This window comes from Arachis hypogaea, chromosome 1 (genome assembly GCF_003086295.3).
Source record: "Arachis hypogaea cultivar Tifrunner chromosome 1, arahy.Tifrunner.gnm2.J5K5, whole genome shotgun sequence".
Taxonomy (NCBI): Eukaryota; Viridiplantae; Streptophyta; class Magnoliopsida; order Fabales; family Fabaceae; genus Arachis; species Arachis hypogaea.
The window spans coordinates 58,030,496-58,048,761 of NC_092036.1; the positions used below are offsets into that span (position 1 = coordinate 58,030,496).

The 18,266-nt window shown below is 37.0% G+C and overlaps 1 protein-coding gene across 1 annotated transcript; it reads left to right on the top strand.

The window, feature by feature from the left end:
- Window positions 1–2,246: 2,246 nt before the first annotated feature.
- Window positions 2,247–5,759, top strand: LOC112804894 (malate synthase, glyoxysomal). The gene is made up of 4 exons (XM_025847573.3): window positions 2,247–2,776; window positions 3,602–3,927; window positions 4,022–4,352; window positions 4,890–5,759. Exons 1-4 carry the CDS (start codon window positions 2,387–2,389, stop codon window positions 5,544–5,546), a joined length of 1,704 nt encoding a protein of 567 aa, XP_025703358.1. The 5' UTR covers window positions 2,247–2,386; the 3' UTR covers window positions 5,547–5,759.
- Window positions 5,760–18,266: the final 12,507 nt, after the last annotated feature.

Consider the following 18,266-nt stretch of genomic DNA (forward strand, 5'->3'; position numbering starts at 1 on the left):
TTATATTTATACTAACTTAAACAAAAATAAATATAAAAAATTAATTTTTATAATTAAGAAAATAAAAAAATTATAAACTATCAACCTGGCAACATGCTTACTTAGATAATCCGCAATGTATATGTCCATGTCGTTATTTAGTCTATTAATAATTTAATATTATTATTATGCGACATTTTTTTTTTTACTCTTCTCCTCTCTTTCATATCTCTTCGGCTGCTCTACTCTCCCTCTCACTCAGCGGCGGAACTTTGTGTAAGTAAAAAGAGTCATGACCCTCCAAAATTTTTGTAAATTTATTAATAATTTTATTTTAAAAAAATAAAATTAGTTTATTTAATTAAATTAATATACTTTTAATTTATGTATTTGAGTTTTATGTCTATTTTTATTATTTTTTTAAATTTTTTATTTTCTCTATTTAATATAATAAATGACATATTTTTAAATTAATAACAAATAACATATTTTTAAATTAATTTTATAAATTAAATATTATTATAAAATTAACACTAAATTATATTTAATTTTTCATATAGTTTTATGTATTTTTTATTATTAAAATAATAAAAATTATAATATAAATGATAGTAATATCATTTATTAATAAAAAGTTATTATTTTATTTTTAAATCAATTTTACAAATTTAATGCTATTATAGTATAACATTGTTTACATTAATAAATTTTAATATTTTTATTTTATTAAAAATTTAAGACTTTATTTTGTTGTATTATATTATTTAATTTGTAATAAAAATAATAATAAAAATAAGTCATCTTAAAATCTTTGAGAGATAAATATTATCAAAAGTAAAATTAATTTTTTAAAATATTAAAAAATAATTTATAAATTATAATTAATTTTATATAATTAAAAAAAAATTAATTTTAAAAAATTCTATTTTTAGATAAAAAATTAATTTTTTAAATAAAAATTTATGTGCAAAAACTAATTTTTTTATGTACAAACTGATTTTTTTAAATTAATTTTTTATTTAAAATTAAATTGACTTATTAACCTAAACAAATTTTTTTATTAATCAAAGATCAAAATTATTTTTTGTTAATTTTAATTATATATAATTTTACATGTTAATAATAAATTTTAAAATAAAATAATTATATTTATAAATTTTATTTTAGTATAAATATTATTATATAATTTTTTATTAAAATTTTTTGCTCCTTCAAATTTTTTTTCAAGCTCCGGCGACTATTCTCACTTAAATAAAAAATTTGGCAAACGAAGTATTTTGGAAAATACTTACAAAGGTCGCACTATTTATAGTCGCTATCGTCCCTTTTTAGTTTTTACTGATAACGAAAGTGCAAACCAAGACATTTTTTCTTTTCCATTTCCCTGTTAAAAAGAGTGAAATTGGAAAAAAAAATTTCTGCACTTTTTTCGTTGCCAGTACCAGCGCGAACATCACACAATTTACATTTTTACTCTGTGCCAACGAATTTGTAAATAAATGTTAAAACGGTAATTCTATAAATCGATTATTTGAATAAATAATTAATTTATTTTATTTAAATTAAAAAATTGATCTTTTATCGTATATTTTATAGATGAAACTAAAAAAAATATGATAGAAAATATTAAAGGGCTAAAAATTATATTTTACATTTTTAATTAAAAAATAAATTAATATTCAATTTGGTCTCTAAAATTTAAAATTAGATTCAATTTTATCCTTAAAATTTTAATAAACTCAAATTGAATCCCAAAATTTACAAGTATAACTCACATGAATTTTTGAACTCATTTTCGTTAACGATGTGTTGATTTAGTATATTATCCTATTGCCATTTGAATCCTTTACCTAACTTGCAAGTGATTGAAATTTATCAGAGCTCTAAAAACTTAATTGTTTCTTCCAGAGCTGCATATTTAAATTGAACTTATTATTGTCATCTTCGTGAGAATATTGAAGAGCTAATTAAATTTTTAAAAAATCTAATAAATCTTAGTCATATGAAATCTAAATTGAAAAATCTAAATTTTAGTAAATTAACTTGTAAAATTAATACGGCATTTATAAAAATCAAAGACTAATATGAGTTAATATTATAAATTTTGAAAGTTGATTCAATTATAATTTTAGGATTAATATAAATTCAATTTCAGGGTGGGATTGAGTATTAACTCTAAAAAGAATTGAGATAATTCATTTCCTATTTTGTATCGGTTTGTATGATGACTCTGATTGTTTTCGTAACATTACCTATCCAACTTGCTCCCGTTTCTCTATTGGCTCTATAAATTCTAACTAGCCCTTCCCCTCAAGACACATTCCATATTTTCATACAAGAACCAATACTATTACTATAGGCACGTAGAAGGGGAAACAAAGGTTAATAAAACAAAAAAAGGAAAGGGATGGATACTGGAACCTATGGATATCCCAAACAAGGAGTGAAAAAGATTGATCCGTTCTATGATGTTCCAGAAGGAGTGGACATTCGGGGAAGATATGATGAGGAGTTTGCAAAAATCCTCACAAAGGATGCTCTGAAGTTTGTTGCTGAGTTGCAACGTGAGTTCAGGAGCCATATAAGGTATGCTTTGGAGTGCAGAAAAGAGGCAAAGAGGAGGTACAATGAAGGGGCTCTGCCGGGGTTCGATCCGGCGACGAGGTACATAAGGGAAGGGGAGTGGGTGTGTGCACCGGTTCCACCGGCTGTGGCTGATAGGAAGGTAGAGATCACAGGACCTGTGGAGAGGAAGATGGTTATCAATGCTCTCAACTCTGGAGCTAAAGTCTTTATGGTTAGTACTAATTACCAACACATCTTTATGCGCATTTGCAGTGTTTTACGATGGGGTATCCATTTTACATGGAATAAAATGTGTCGACTCATTCATTATTTACTATTGGACTGGATTTCAGTAGAGTCTATATTCTATTCATTGAAAGATAATGGATAAGTCAACAATATTGTATATCTAAAATGAATGAATTAGTGAAGAAATTAATTAAATGATAAAATGAGAGATAAATCAATAATCATCATTGAATTTGTAATTCTTATCATGTAAACTCTATTATCTTAATTTAAAACTGATTAATATTTCACTTTATTATTTTATTAATTCTCTCCCTTTGAGGAGTTTGATCCAAAATCAATATATCAAACATTTATTTAGTACTTCCTTTAAAAAAAAAAAAAAAACACTATACTATACGTAAATTGTATAATCGTCACTCCACGCATGCTCTTACAAAAAAGAATTTTTTTTTACCAGTACACTTGATTTTTAGATATTTTAGGAGTTATGAAGATGGGCCAGGATAATGATTAAGAGGAGATATTCCTATCTTATAAGAGATGTGAAGTGATAGAAACTAACAACTTTTGTGATTTGTAATTATCAATTAATCATTATTAGTATTTTTAATAGTGTGAAAATTTATATAATAATATAAAGTTATTTATTTTTTTTATTAAATAATGATTAAATTTTAATAAATGTGCTCGTCCCTAGACTTTCTCATAAGAGATTGTGTTTATGTTGGGGTGATGTTCAAATAACATTTCAGATTTGGAACCAAAACAATGAAAAGTTGCTGTTTGTTAAAATTTCGATTTGTAGGCTGATTTTGAAGATGCACTCTCACCAAGCTGGGAGAATCTTATGAGGGGTCAAGTGAACTTGAAGGATGCAGTGGCTGGGACTATAACCTTCAACGACAAAGCCAGGAACAAGGTTTACAAGCTCAACGATCAGACAGCTAAGCTTTTTGTCAGACCAAGAGGTTGGCACCTACCCGAGGCCCATATTTTCATTGATGGTGAACCAGCAACCGGTTGCCTTGTTGATTTCGGCCTCTACTTCTACCACAATCATGCACCGTTCCGCCAGACTCAGGGTGCAGGCTTTGGCCCTTTCTTCTATCTTCCAAAAATGGAGCACTCAAGGTAAAGAACAAAGCTAGCTCTAGCTGAAAGCTAGAGATTTTATGTTTAGGAGTTTATATAGAATACAATCAAACAAGTAATTTGTGATTGACAGGGAAGCTAAGATATGGAATAATGTGTTTGAGAGGGCAGAGAAGATGGCAGGCATAGAAAGGGGAAGCATACGGGCCACTGTTCTGATTGAAACACTTCCTGCTGTGTTTCAAATGAACGAAATTCTGTATGAGCTGAGGGACCACTCCGTTGGTCTCAACTGTGGCCGTTGGGATTACATTTTCAGTTATGTCAAGACCTTCCAAGCTCACCCGGATCGGCTGCTCCCGGACAGGGTTCTTGTTGGCATGACTCAGCACTTCATGAAGAGCTACTCTGACCTTCTCATCCGGACGTGTCATAGGCGTGGCGTGCATGCTATGGGAGGCATGGTATGTATATGTGATAAATTTGGGAGAAAATGGTAATGTCACTCTTTTTCTATAATGTCACTCCATACATACTTTTGCATTGTATGTTTGCATGAATTTGTAGAAAAAATGAAGGAATAAAAATAGAAATGACAATATCCATTCTCTGAATTTGGTTCACTACAAGAATAAGTTCTCCAATGTCAAAATTGCATATGGCTTTAACAAACATGTTTTCATTGCTTGGACAGGAAAATAAGATGATGGCATTGAAATCAAAGTATAACATGTTAAGTTCACATGAAATTTTGAAGCTGACCAGAGTTTACTACTATGCAGCATTCTTAATTTCTAGTGGTAGTTCTAACTTTTAAGTGAAGGGTATATGGACTATATAATTTAGATGCTAACTGACTAGTATCAAATTGAACATTAAGGATAACAATCACAAGGCTAGATTGAAAATTTAGCTGAAATTGTTTAAACCAAATTGAGGCAAGCCATACATGAAGGTGGTTTTTTGTTGAAAATGTTTCTTAAGTTTATATTCTTTACCAGGCAGCTCAAATTCCAATTAGAGATGATCCAGCTGCTAATGAGGCAGCACTGGAACTGGTAAGGAAGGACAAACTAAGAGACGTAAAGGCAGGGCACGACGGAACATGGGCAGCACACCCCGGTCTGATACCAGCCTGCGTGGAGGTTTTTAACAACAACATGGGCAATGCTCCTAATCAGATCAAGGACGCGAAGCGCGATGATGCTGCAAGCATAACTGAAGAAGACCTCTTGCAAATACCTAGAGGTGTACGTACAATGGATGGTCTCCGCTTGAATACACGTGTCGGTATTCAGTATGTGGCGGCATGGCTCACTGGATCTGGTTCAGTTCCTCTTTACAACCTCATGGAAGATGCTGCCACTGCTGAGATTAGCAGGGTGCAGAACTGGCAGTGGATCAAGTATGGAGTGGAGTTGGATGGGGATGGACTCGGAGTAAGAGTGAGCAAGGAGCTCTTCAGCCGAGTGGTTGAGGAAGAGATGGCTAGGATTGAAAGTGAGGTGGGAAAAGATAAATTCAAGAAGGGAATGTATAAGGAGGCTTGCAAGATCTTCAAAAGGCAGTGCACTGCTCCAACACTGGATGATTTTCTGACCCTGGATGCCTACAATTACATAGTCATACAACACCCCAAGGGACCAGCAAAGCTTTGAATTTTGAAATGCTTCATTATGTCTAATAGTTTGCTGTTAGTTTGGATGGTGTCTTATACTCTTATGTAAGACGTTAATTCAGTCTTTATATTTTCATTATATTTATGTACACAAGAAACAGGCTCCACCTAGTGGGATAAGGTTTTGTTGTTTTATCATGTACACAAGAAAAGGAGGAGAAGGGAAAGTTGAGGTGTTGCTATTTTAAATAAAGATGGAACATTTCTATCTGCTTGAGCAGAAACTAAACCCCGTAACCAAGATTAGTTATGAGTTTCACGATATCAGTCTTCTGCAACCTAGTTTTAGAACGATAACTCCAAGATTTTCTTCCTCGTGGATTCAGTAAGGGGATAGGAGCAAGTCATGAGCCAATATAATGGTTAGCTAAAATTTTCATCAATTAGATAGGAGTTGGTTCAAAACTTACACCCAATCAAAAGCCAACCCAAAAATAGAAGCTTCTGGATAAGATTCTACAGCTTCAATAATAGCATGTTCATGCATTTTCTAAATCAATTATTCTTCATATACAAGTTATTTACACATACAAGTCATTTACATTCATGCGACCGGCCAAGTTCTTCTCCTCCTCCTCCTTCTTCTTTTTCTCTTTACACTTCGTCATCTTCTTCTTCTTCTCTTTTTTTTTTCTCTTTTGTTATAGTCATCTTCTTTTTCTTACACCTCTTCCTCCTCCTCCTCCTCCTTTTTTCATTGGACTTTTTTATTCTTATTCATTTTTCTCCTTCTCGTCCATCATCTTCATCATCATGATCATCATTGTTATAGCATCGTCGTCGTCTTATATGTATCGTCGTTATCGTTATTATTATCGTTATCGTAGAAATTTTGCTATATTAATAACGTTTCCTGATCCAAAATTTTTGCCATAAAATTTTCTCAATTTGTGTAGTTACAGCAAATTTCAGGGTAAAACTAAGATATTTAGGTGTATTGTTTAAGAATTTTCGATGAATTTGTACTGATAAATTCTGCATAATTCGAAACTCTTCTTCTTCCTCCTCCTCGTCTTCTAATGCTTCTTTTTTTTATCATCATCACCATCTTCTTCCTTTTTTTTCTTATTCATCTTTCTTTTCTTGTTTTACATTTTCAACTTTCTTCTTGTTTTACTCTTTCTTAACAAGAATAAAAGAAAAAAAATCAAATAAAAAAGAAGAAACACATAATGCTGCAAAATTACTTGGAAGAGGATGAACCTACATTCATTCAACTAAAAGAAAAACAGAAATAAGTAAAAAAAGAAGAAAAAAATACAGCATTAGAGAAAATATTTTTGTGTAGTTGCAGTAAATTTCGCGGTAAAACTAAGATATTTAGGTGTATTGTTTAAAAATTTTCGGTGGATTTGTACTGATAAATTCTGCATAATTCAAAACTCTTCCTCTTTCTCCTCTTCATCTTCTTCTGCTTCTTATTCATCTTTTCCTTCTTATTTTACCTTCTAAAAAATATATAGAGTACTGCAAAATCAATAGAAAGAGAAGGAGGAAAAAAGTGCAGCAACAAAGTGTTACATACCCTGGGGAGAGAGAGAGAGAGAGAGAGAGAGAGAGAGAGAGAGAGAGAGAGAGAGAGAGAGAGAGAGAGAGAGAGAGAGAGAGAGAGAGAGAGAGAGAGAGAGAGAGAATGCTGAGTCAGTAGCAAAGGCAGCTTAAAAAGGAAAGAAAATAATCCCTTTACCTTAAAAAGTGAGTATCAATAAATACTTTAATGCTTTAAAAACAGATATTCAAATAAAATCAAATATTTTGGAGTAATGCAAAACTTCATCAAAAATATATATAGTCTCATGTATAGTTCCGAAAGTATAAACTTCATAAAAATGAATTATTTAATTCTAATAAATTAATTATTTTAATCAATTTAAAATCGTTCAAAGCAAATATAGCTATAATTCAAAGATCATAATAGATATATGTCAAAATAATTATAGATGCACAATCTAACAAATATAAATATAAATCCTACTCACAACCTGGTCTCAAAAGACCGAAGAGACTGAATCCAAGGTGTCAAATTAAAGACTGAAATCTGGTGTTCGAAGAGGTTGAAGGAAACACCAAACAAAGGAGATAACAATGATGATGGAAGGAAACGACAGCAGCTTCCACATTAGCATTAAGACCATGGACATCTTCGGTGGAAACATCGATATCAATTTCGATACTTACCCACCCAACAATCAATAGTGGCATAAGCAAAGAAAAATAAAGAGGGCATTAACAGCTTTTCGGCGCACCAAACGGGAACAAAACAGCAGCAGTGGCCTCCTTTGAGTTCAATGGTGACAACCATGGCAGCAACCGCAACTTCAATGACTCTAATAACAACAACACCAGATTTGGCAGCTCACGCTAAAGGTAGAAGATCGACGACAGCGTTGCAAGAAAAATCCGGCACAAGCTTCAGCAACATCAACGGCGGCAGCGACTCCATACAACACCAACAGCAACGGGTGGGTTCCCTCCTCCCTCGCATTCCTCTGCTTAGCACCAATTCTTTCTCCTTTTCTCTCTTGTACCCGGTGGCTGTAGTGGCTACCGCAACAATAATGTCAGCAGCGGTGGCCTCCATCATCACCGTCGCCAACTCTTTCCTTTATCTTCTCATTCATTGGTTTCTATCTCTCTCTTCCTTATTTCAATTTTTTTTTTCTTTCTTTTGTGGGTTACTGAAATTTTGTGAGGGATGGCGGAAGTGTGTGAGAGGTGAGAGAGTATTTTGAATTAGAATTAGGGTTAGGTTTGGAAAAAAAAAGAATAAAGGTAGTGTAAAAATTTTGATAAAATTAGAGGGTAAGATAGTAATAAAAGAAATCAAATGTAAAATGTTTTAGAAAAAGTTTGGGATGTTACAACCTTATCATTATTCTAGAAGAAGTAATAAAGAAAATGGAGGAATAATAGGACAAGAGAAATGTGTAATCATAAGTGACAATAATTGATGATTGGATTAGTCAGATGAGAGAATCAGGGAGGCATAATTGTAGGAGTTGAATGCTAATTATGATAATTAATTTGAGAGAAGGTAATAAAAGAAGGAGCTTATTGACAAACCCCAATTTGACGGTTTGTTTTGTATTAAATTCAGAGCATCTTGATAACCTTTTGTCACATTTAGCCTATGAATTAGCATGGTTTTGTTATCTCTCCCATATTCGTGCTTAAGTGTAAAAACATGCTTTTTGATCCTTATTTTGATGAATTCTAATTTCTCTTTGATTCCATAAGATGCCTTGATGTGTTTGCTAATAATTACAGGATTGAAATAGGCTAGGCATGGATCAAAGGAAGCAAGGAAGGAAGCATGCAAGTGGAGAGAAGCACAAAAAGCCAAAGAGCTGATTTCGGCCAAGCACGCGTACGCGCACAAGGCGCTCGCGCGCACATTGCGAAACAGGCCAAGGACGCGCACGCGTACCGTGCGCCCACGCGCCGATGGTGGCACATGACTTCATTAATGTAACACGTGCCTGGCGATTTTGGAAGGTTTTCAGCAACCAACTTTGGCGCCAAAATGCATATAAGAGCCAAGGATTGAAGGGGATTGATATACATTGAGACACATTCACACCCATAGACTAACGAGGGAATAATTAGATAGTTAGTTAGTTTTAGAAGTAGTTTCTAGAGAGAGAAGCTCTCACTTCTCTCTAGAATTATGATTAGGTTTAGGATAATCTTTCTTCTTAGATCTAGATTTAATTCATGCTTTGATTCAATTTTCCTTTATCAATTCCTAACCTTCTCATCTCTCTCTTCCTAGTTATGTGCTTTCATAATTGTAATTCCTCACTTTGTTTTGGATAGATTGTTGTTCCTTAGTTTCCTTTCAATAATGCAATTTGAGGTAATTCATGATAGTTATGATTTCCTTGATTGTTGTTGTTAATTCTTTGCAATAATTGTAGTTATATTCTATTCTTGTTATCAATTTACTATGCTTTTCTTTTATGCCTTCTAAGTGTTTGATGAAATGCTTGGTAGGATTTTAGTGTAGCTTTTGTTCCTCTTGGCTTTGGTTGAGTAATTAGTGACTCTTGAGTTATCTAATTCCTTTGTTGATTGATAATTAGAAGTTGCTAATTGATTTGAATGCCTCTAAAGCTAGTCTTTCCTTTAGGAGTTGATTAGGACTTGAGGAATCAAATTGATTCATCCACTTGACTTTCTTCCATGGTTAGAGGTTAACTAAGTGGGAGTAATGGATAATTTGTTATCACAATTGAAGAGGATAACTAGGATAGGACTTCTAGTTCTCATATCTTGCCAAGAGCTTTGCTAGTTGTTAGTTTATTTTCTTTGCCATTTATATTTCTTGTCCAAAATCTTAAAAACCCCAAATATAACTCACAACCAATAACAAGACACTTTATTGTAAATCCTAGGGAGAACGACCCGAGGTTTAAATACTTCGGTTTATAGATTTTAGGGGTTTGTACTTGTGACAAACAAATTTTTGTATGAAAGGATTATTGATTGGTTTAGAAACTATACTTGCAACGAGAATTCATTTGTGAAATTCTATACCGTCAAAAATCCAATCGTCAAAATGGCGCCGTTGCGGGGGATTTGCAATGGTGTTGTGTTGTTGGTTATTGTACATATGTGAATATTGTGAATAGGTTTATCTTTTGTTTGCTTCTTAATTTTTGTTAGTTTTATTTTGTTCTCTCACTATGAATTCTCACTTTGGCTATGAGTTTGGTTCTAATTGTGTTGTAGGAAAGGTGGACTTTAATGGCAACATGTACCATGGATGGAACCATCCAAGATGGGAGGAGCCTCAAGGAATTGATCACTCCTATTGGCAACAACCTCCGGATACCTATAGGTATAATTTCCATCCTAATGCATGTCAATTTAACGGCTATGATGACTCTTTTTGTGACACTCAACAATCACCATCATATGCCTATGAATCTCATCCTCAACATGAACCTCAACCATTCTCACAAGCCTTTCCATACCAAGCACCTTCCTATGATCCATATCCACCATATGACCAATCATCCATACCATATTTTTATGACCACTTTGAGCAAGAACCGATAGAACCACCACAACCCTATCAAGATTACTACCAAGAACCACCTCAATACACACCATCTCCACAATTTTATCAAGAAGAACCACCTTCCTACCATGAACCCTCTCTCCAAAATAATGAACCCCCCTATCCACCCCAAGCCCCAATAGACGATTCTCTCACTTTGTTACTTCAAGGACAAGAAGCCATGAAGCGGGATACACTTGAGTTTGTGACCAATTTGACCAAGGTGGTGCACACTTTAGCCCACCAATGTTTGAACACTCAAGGTACTTCCATGACCACATGTGAAAGGTCAAAAGAAGAGCAAAGTATGAAGGAGAAATCGGAAAATTCGGTGGAAAAGGAAGAGTCAAATTTTGTGCTAGAACAATTGGAGGAGCCTATGATCATTGAAGAAAAGGGAGAAGTGGTTGAAGATTTAGGAGATATTGAAAGTCCATGGGAATATAGCATCATGGAGAACTCCTCCAAGAAGCTTAATATTGATGTTGAAGAGGGTGCGCAACCTCCAAGACATGTCATAGTTGAAGACTTGGAAGAGGCCTATCAAAAGATGGATTCCATCATGGATGAATTTCTATCTACAATCGAATCCTCTCCCATTGGACATGAAGTTGAAGTTATAGAAGAGTGTGTACAACCTCCCAAGGAAAACGAAATTGGCATGGTGTATATCGAAATTGAAGAATATGAAGAGGTTGATCAAGAGATGGATTCATTCATCAATGAATTCCTATCCAAAATTGAATCACCTTTCATTGGGCAAGATGAAGTTCTTAAAGACAACACCAAGCCAAGTGAAAAAGGGGAAAAGGTTGAAATTGAAGAAGCTTGTGAAGAGGTGGAAACAACTAAAGAAGAGCACAAGGAAGTGGACCTTGCATTGTCTAAGTGTGGGGAAGCCTTCTTTCCCAAGTTACCATCCATTACAACATTTAAGTGGGTAAAACTCTTATGCCTAAGCTTTAATTTCTCACTTGAATATGGTTTGATTGAAAATGTTGGTCAACTTAGAACTCTCTGTGGAATTAAAAGTAAGAATGAGTTGTGTAGTGATTGGAAAGTAGGTGTTAAGCTCATTAAGGTCAAGGCCTCAAGGTATAGGGATGGTGTTGGGACAAAGATCACCCCGTATGGATCTAGAAGGAAGTATTGGTGGAGTAAAGAGAATTCTGTGTGTCCACCACATTTATGTCAACCACCCATCCGACAAAGTCATGGAACTCAACTAAAGGATGGATGCGAAAATAAGATATGGGATCCCGGTTCGCTATGTGAAGACCAAATATGGGGACTCGTATTTTGGGTAGAACTCTGCCCAAGCTTAATAAAAATGGTTGGAAATTCTGTCAACCAATTGAGGAGCAAATATCCTTGGAGATTCAAGGATGAGTACAAACATAAGCCACCATGACAACAAGCACCTCAAAATGTCCAACTTAAGGACTTAAACTAAAAGTGCTAGGTGGGAGACACCCCACCATGGTAAACTCTTTCCAATCTTTTAAATTTACTTAATAAGTGATTTGAGTTACCATTGTAGGTAGATGTTTCATACAAAATTGTTTGTACAATTTAATTATAGCTTAGCCACATGCATGTTGTGTTTAGTAGTAGATGAATAATACCAAAAATTGCATTTTTATGAATTGTATGATGGTTGAGTGAATAAGAGTTGTGAAGCCTAAGGGGAGCATCCAGCAATTTGTTTTCTGACATGATAACAATAAAAAAAAGGGGGTGGACGCGCGCGCACCATGTACGCGCACGCGTCCCTGTGTGGATGCACCACGAGCCACACCCCCGAGAGTTGGGCCTCCCTTGCGCAAACGTTATGCTTTGAGCCCAACCTTACCCACGCGGACGCGCACTATGTGCGTGCGCGCCGTCTTTAAGAACATGGATATTCACGCGGACGCGCTCCTGCCGCGCCCGCGCCGATTCGCTGCTGCAATTGATTGAGCCAAACCCCAGAGAGTTGAGCCAATTCGAGGCTAGCTTTAGGCCCCAGGCCCAACTCGGTCTGCGCGAGCGCGCACATCGCGCCAACGCACCATTTCATAACTTAGCAATGTACGCGGACGCGCACTTGTCGCGCGCGCGTCCTTGCGTGCTGCCGCCAATCCAGACTTCTAACCCGAGAGTTGGGCGTGCCTCATGCCCATTCCAGGCTTCAGGCCCAATCTAACGTACGTGTGTGCGCACGGTACGCGCACGCGCACGTTACCTAACTTGCCAACCCACGCTATAGCGCACTGTACGCCCACGCGTGGACCACCATTCTCCCAATGCGCGCGGGCGCGTACATGCCGCGTGCGCGCAAATCTGATTGCGCGACTTCCAGGCCATTCTCCAGAGAGTTAGGCCTGCGTTGGGCCAACTCTAAGCCCCTAGCCCAACCCCATGCACGCGTGCGCGCGCTGTACGCGCACGCGTCCCTTCCTATTTTGCTCATCCACGTTCAAGCGTGTTGTACGCGCACGCGTATGTCCCGAGTTTCATCAATCGACGCGGACGCGCAAGTGGCGCGCGCGCGTCGATTCAAAATATGGGATAACCCTAAGACGCGAAGAGCATTGCGCCGCAGCGCACTTCTCCCCCTCCCCAAGTTCGTCTTCTTCGTTCTCCCTCCCCCAACGTCCGTTGCAGCTGCTCCGCCGGCCACCACCACACGGCCAACTCCTTCCCAAGCCACCCACGCTCTCTCTCTCGTACCTCCACCCACACCCGAACACCAACCACCACAGTCACTCCTCTCGGCCCAAACCCCACCACCGCACCACCATCTCCGCCGCCTCCATCATTCCGCCGGCGACTGTCTCCCTCTTCTTTCCCCTCCTTCACATTCTCCTATCACTACCCTCTTTCACCGTCACCGAACCTCCCCTCCGTTCCTCTTTCTTTCGATCACCCCCGCCGCCACTCATCTTTCCGGCCACCGTCCACGGCGGCGCAAGTGTTGTTTCTGCTGCCCCACTCCTTATTTCTCTTCCATATTCAATTCCTCTGCTCCCAGGTTCCTGCTCCATTTCTGTTATTTTTTATTTTTTCCTTTTTATTATTCGTTTTGATTAATCACTGTAATTGCATGTTAATTAGTTTGCATTCGAATTTTGTATGTTAGAATTAGTTAGAAATAACTGCGGTTAGGTAGCTAGGGCTGGATAGAGGATTCTAGGCCTGATAAGTGCTCCGTTCGTGCATAATTTGCTGTCTGCTTCTTTGGATGTTGTATGCTGAATTTCGGACTATTTTTATGCATTTCTTGCTGCCTGAATACTATGCCATTGTTGCTGTACTTACTTGATGTTGTTTTCTATGCTAATTGTGCTAATTTGCTATCCGGGAACGTCCAATTTTAAGGCGGAATGCTGCCCGATTTTCAAGGAAATTAGTTTCTTTTTGGTCTTCATTTTAATTTTGGGCAAATTTCCGTTTCCCTTTTGACTTCCCGGATTTGCACAATCCTTGTGGACTTGAACCATATCTTTTCTTTTCATTATGCATAAATATCATCATGTCACTAATCCAATTTTCTAACTCACTAATCTCTTTAACAATCTAACTTCCGCTCACCTTTAACCAACTTTAACAATTCTTTCAAAAATATGATGATAATATTGCCTTTTGAATATGAATTGTTGCTTTTAATGAAGCTTGCTTTCTTGGTTTACTTGTTCACTTTTGCATATTCATTGCAACATCATGATTGTTCTTTGATAATTGTATCCTGAACATGCCTTCTTTGTTACATGCTAAATGTCTTATATATTCTATCATATTTTTCAGGATGTCGGATAAGGGCAAAGCCATAGCCACTACCTCCAAGAAGAGAAAACACTCTACCCCCTCCATTTCTTCCATCTACAAGAACTATGCCAAGAACCCGTTAAATGATGTGGACAAGGAAAATCAGCAGTTACCTTCTACCAATCCTGACAAATTCCCTAACCTTTACTGTGAGCTTCGATTTTCCAAATATCGAACTACAAAGCTGAACATTGAGAAAAAGTTGCTCCTCCCTACTGATGTGAGACGGTCTATTACCGGTCAGATCCTTGAGTTGGGTATTCACTTTGTTGAGCGGGATTTGGGGGATATCAATGTATCTTGGGTGAAGGAATTTTACTGCAACTTCTTCCGTCCGACATTGGATTCGGTTCAGGTGAGGGGTAGAGAGATTATGATCACTGAGACTGCGATTGAGGAGGCACTACAGTGCCGGCATGTCCCGGATGAGCTGTGTGCCCATCAGCAGGCTGAGTTAGCCATCCACAGCATGACTTTTGATTATGAGGCACTCAGGACTGTTATTGGGTTACCAGATGCCACATGGGTTATGGATGCGAATAATACTAAGCCGAAAGGGATGCTATTTACTCATCTGACTCGGGAGGCCAAGACTTGGCAGATGATATTCGCTTGCTATGTCCTACCCACCACCCACTTCTCTGAGATTCCTATGGAGATGCTTTTGCTGATTGGGTGTGTTATGGAGGGGAAGGAGGTCTCTTTCCCTAGACTTATCTGACAGTGTATGTGGCGGGCGCATATTCGTGGCCTACTTCCATTTCCTACATTGGTCACGAGTATGGCGGCCATAGCTGAGGTCCTATGGCTGGACGATGATGTGCGACCACCACCCCCTGATGCCGATAACAGGGAGGTTACTATCCCCTGGGGTGGTTGGGTGCACGAGCGGCCACCTGCTAGACGCCGTTCTCGGGCCAGAGCTGTCATGGGGACACCTTCACCGTCAGCCCCTACAGCTGCCCCATCATCCTCTACAGCCGCAGCTCCTTCATCCTCTACTGATCCACCAGCAGCCCCTGAGCCTACTTATCTCCTGGTCCAGCGTCTTTTTCGATTCTTAGAGCGCGAGCGACGCCATGTCAGACGCCGTTTAGATCGGATGGACCAGGCACTTATCTCTTTGGCTGCTGAGCTACCTCCGCTTCCCGATTCTCCAGCCTCCGATGAGCAGGATCATCAGGAGGAGGAGGCGGAGGCACCGATTCAGCAGGATGCCCCTGACACTACAGAGCCACCACAGACTCAGGAGGAGCCGGTCCCACAGCCCGAGCCAGAGCCTATCGTTGTACCTCCCACTGATCCTCCGGTTTAGCATCGAGGACGATGCTTGGTTTTAAGTGTGGGGAGGGCACCGGTAGCATTATTTTGGAACCGGTGAACTTTTCAACCTAGTTATCCTATTTTGCACATTTTTGTATATATTTTGATGCATTTCTAGTTTGCTTTGGACACTTTTATTGCTTATTTTGGATTTTAGATATTTTGATGCTTTTGGGATATTTTTAGATGTTTTGGATGATAGATTCCGTACTTTTAATTGGATTTTTCTCTATACATTTTTGTTTATCTTTACTTTTAGTTGTGGTTGTGATTAGAAAGTATACTTTGAATTGCAAAATACTTAGTCACCCTTTTTGCATAAGAAATTGATTTTAAGTAAAAGAAAAGGGTGAACTAAGAAAATTTTTTGAATTTTTCAATCACAACAATGCCTAGTCAAATATTGAAATTTTCCAAGAAGTTTAAATAGAGGGCATTAACCCAATTGATTGAAAGAAATTTCTAATGGAACTTGCTTGAATTACATACTTTGTGAAGCATGTATTGAACTAAGAACACAAGCTTGTGAGACTTGAGCCTAATGATGTGGTTACATTTTATAACCACTTATTTTCCATTCTTGTGTGAAATTGTTCTCTTTCTATGATTGTAATCCTTGATTTGCTTGATTCTATATGTCCATTTATTTCTTGTATTTATGCATTTATATGATTGAGGCCATTATTTCATTAACTCACTTACCCAAATAGCCAACCTTTTATTCTCCATTGTTAGCCAATTTTGAGCCTATGCTTAACCAACTTATTCTCAATTTAGCACATTACAAGCCCAAGGCGGGAAAACCAATAAAAGTCCTTGTTTGGATCTCTGATTAGCCTAGGCTAGTGAGAGTGTTTATTATTCAAAGTTGGTGAGGCTTGGGAACATTGGATGGGATAAAAGGGGTAGTACACTTTCATGTTTAAGAATTGGGTACATATTCTTGTATTGATTAAATGAATAGACCTTATGCATTGATGTTCTTGTATATAGTTTGACAACAGAAAAAGAGATGAAAAAGAAAAAAAAAAGAGAAATAAAAGTGAAAATGAGAAAAAACAAAAGAAAAGAAAAAAAAATATTTTTATATGGAAAAAGAAGGAAAATAATAAAAAGGGGACAAAATGCCCCAAAGTGAGTTCAATAAAAGAGAATCAATGCATAAGTGTCATGAATCAAATAGGAAATGCATGGATATGTAAGAAAAAGTGAAGAATGGGTAGTTAGAATAGTTTGAACTTGTATAGGCCATTATATAGTTAGGTTGGGAAGTCTATGCTAATCAAAGATTCAAATCTTAGTCCACTTGACCATAAATGATCCTACCTTGACCCTAACCCCATTACAACCTAAATGAAAGACCTCATGATGAATGTATGCATGCATTGAATAAATGTTGATTGTTAGAAAAAAATCAAATTTTGGAAAGCTTGATTAGAAGAGAATTGAGTGAATTGACCCTTAAACACTTGAGTGAATAGAGCGGATACACATATCCGGTGAGGGTTCAAAAGTTCAATCACATGTGTTCACCCATATTATCTATATTCTTGCAAGTTTAAATTCTTTTTGACAATTCAATACAATTATGGTTTGGAATTAATTCCTATTGCCTAGCTCTTGTACTTACACATGTTCTTGGGAATCGATATGTTTGAATTAAGCATTTGCATTTACTTTAGGTAGTTGCATTTAGATAGGACTCATATAGTTTAGTTGCATTCAATAAATGTCATAACCCTTAGTTCCTTCTTATTTTAGCATGAGGACATGCTAAGGTTAAGTGTGGGGAGGTTGACAAACCCCAATTTGACGGTTTGTTTTGTATTAAATTCAGAGCATCTTGATAACCTTTTGTCACATTTAGCCTATGAATTAGCATGGTTTTGTTATCTCTCCCATATTCGTGCTTAAGTGTAAAAACATGCTTTTTGATCCTTATTTTGATGAATTCTAATTTCTCTTTGATTCCATAAGATGCCTTGATGTGTTTGCTAGTAATTACAGGATTGAAATAGGCTAGGCATGGATCAAAGGAAGCAAGGAAGGAAGCATGCAAGTGGAGAGAAGCACAAAAAGCCAAAGAGCTGATTTCGGCCAAGCACGCGTACGCGCACAAGGCGCTCGCGCGCACATTGCGAAACAAGCCAAGGACGCGCACACGTACCGTGCACCCACGCGCCGATGGTGGCACATGACCTCACTAATGCAACACGTGCCTGGCGATTTTGGAAGGTTTCAGCAACCAACTTTGGCGCCAAAATGCATATAAGAGCCAAGGATTGAAGGGGATTGATATACATTGAGACACATTCACACCCATAGACTAATGAGGGAATAATTAGATAGTTAGTTAGTTTTAGAAGTAGTTTCTAGAGAGAGAAGCTCTCACTTCTCTCTAGAATTAGGATTAGGTTTAGGATAATCTTTCTTCTTAGATCTAGATTTAATTCATGCTTTGATTCAATTTTCCTTTATCAAGGTCCACTTAGACAATCCAAGGTCCAC

What these genes read in the sequence shown, in the direction of transcription:
- LOC112804894 (XM_025847573.3), top strand. Translation starts at nt 2,387, where the DNA reads ATGGATACTGGAACCTATGGATATCCCAAACAAGGAGTGAAAAAGATT. An exon ending in CCAAAAATGGAGCACTCAAG is followed by an intron (nt 3,928 to 4,021) that starts GTAAAGAACAAA and finishes TGTGATTGACAG; the next exon opens with GGAAGCTAAGATATGGAATA. An exon ending in TGCATGCTATGGGAGGCATG is followed by an intron (nt 4,353 to 4,889) that starts GTATGTATATGT and finishes ATTCTTTACCAG; the next exon opens with GCAGCTCAAATTCCAATTAG.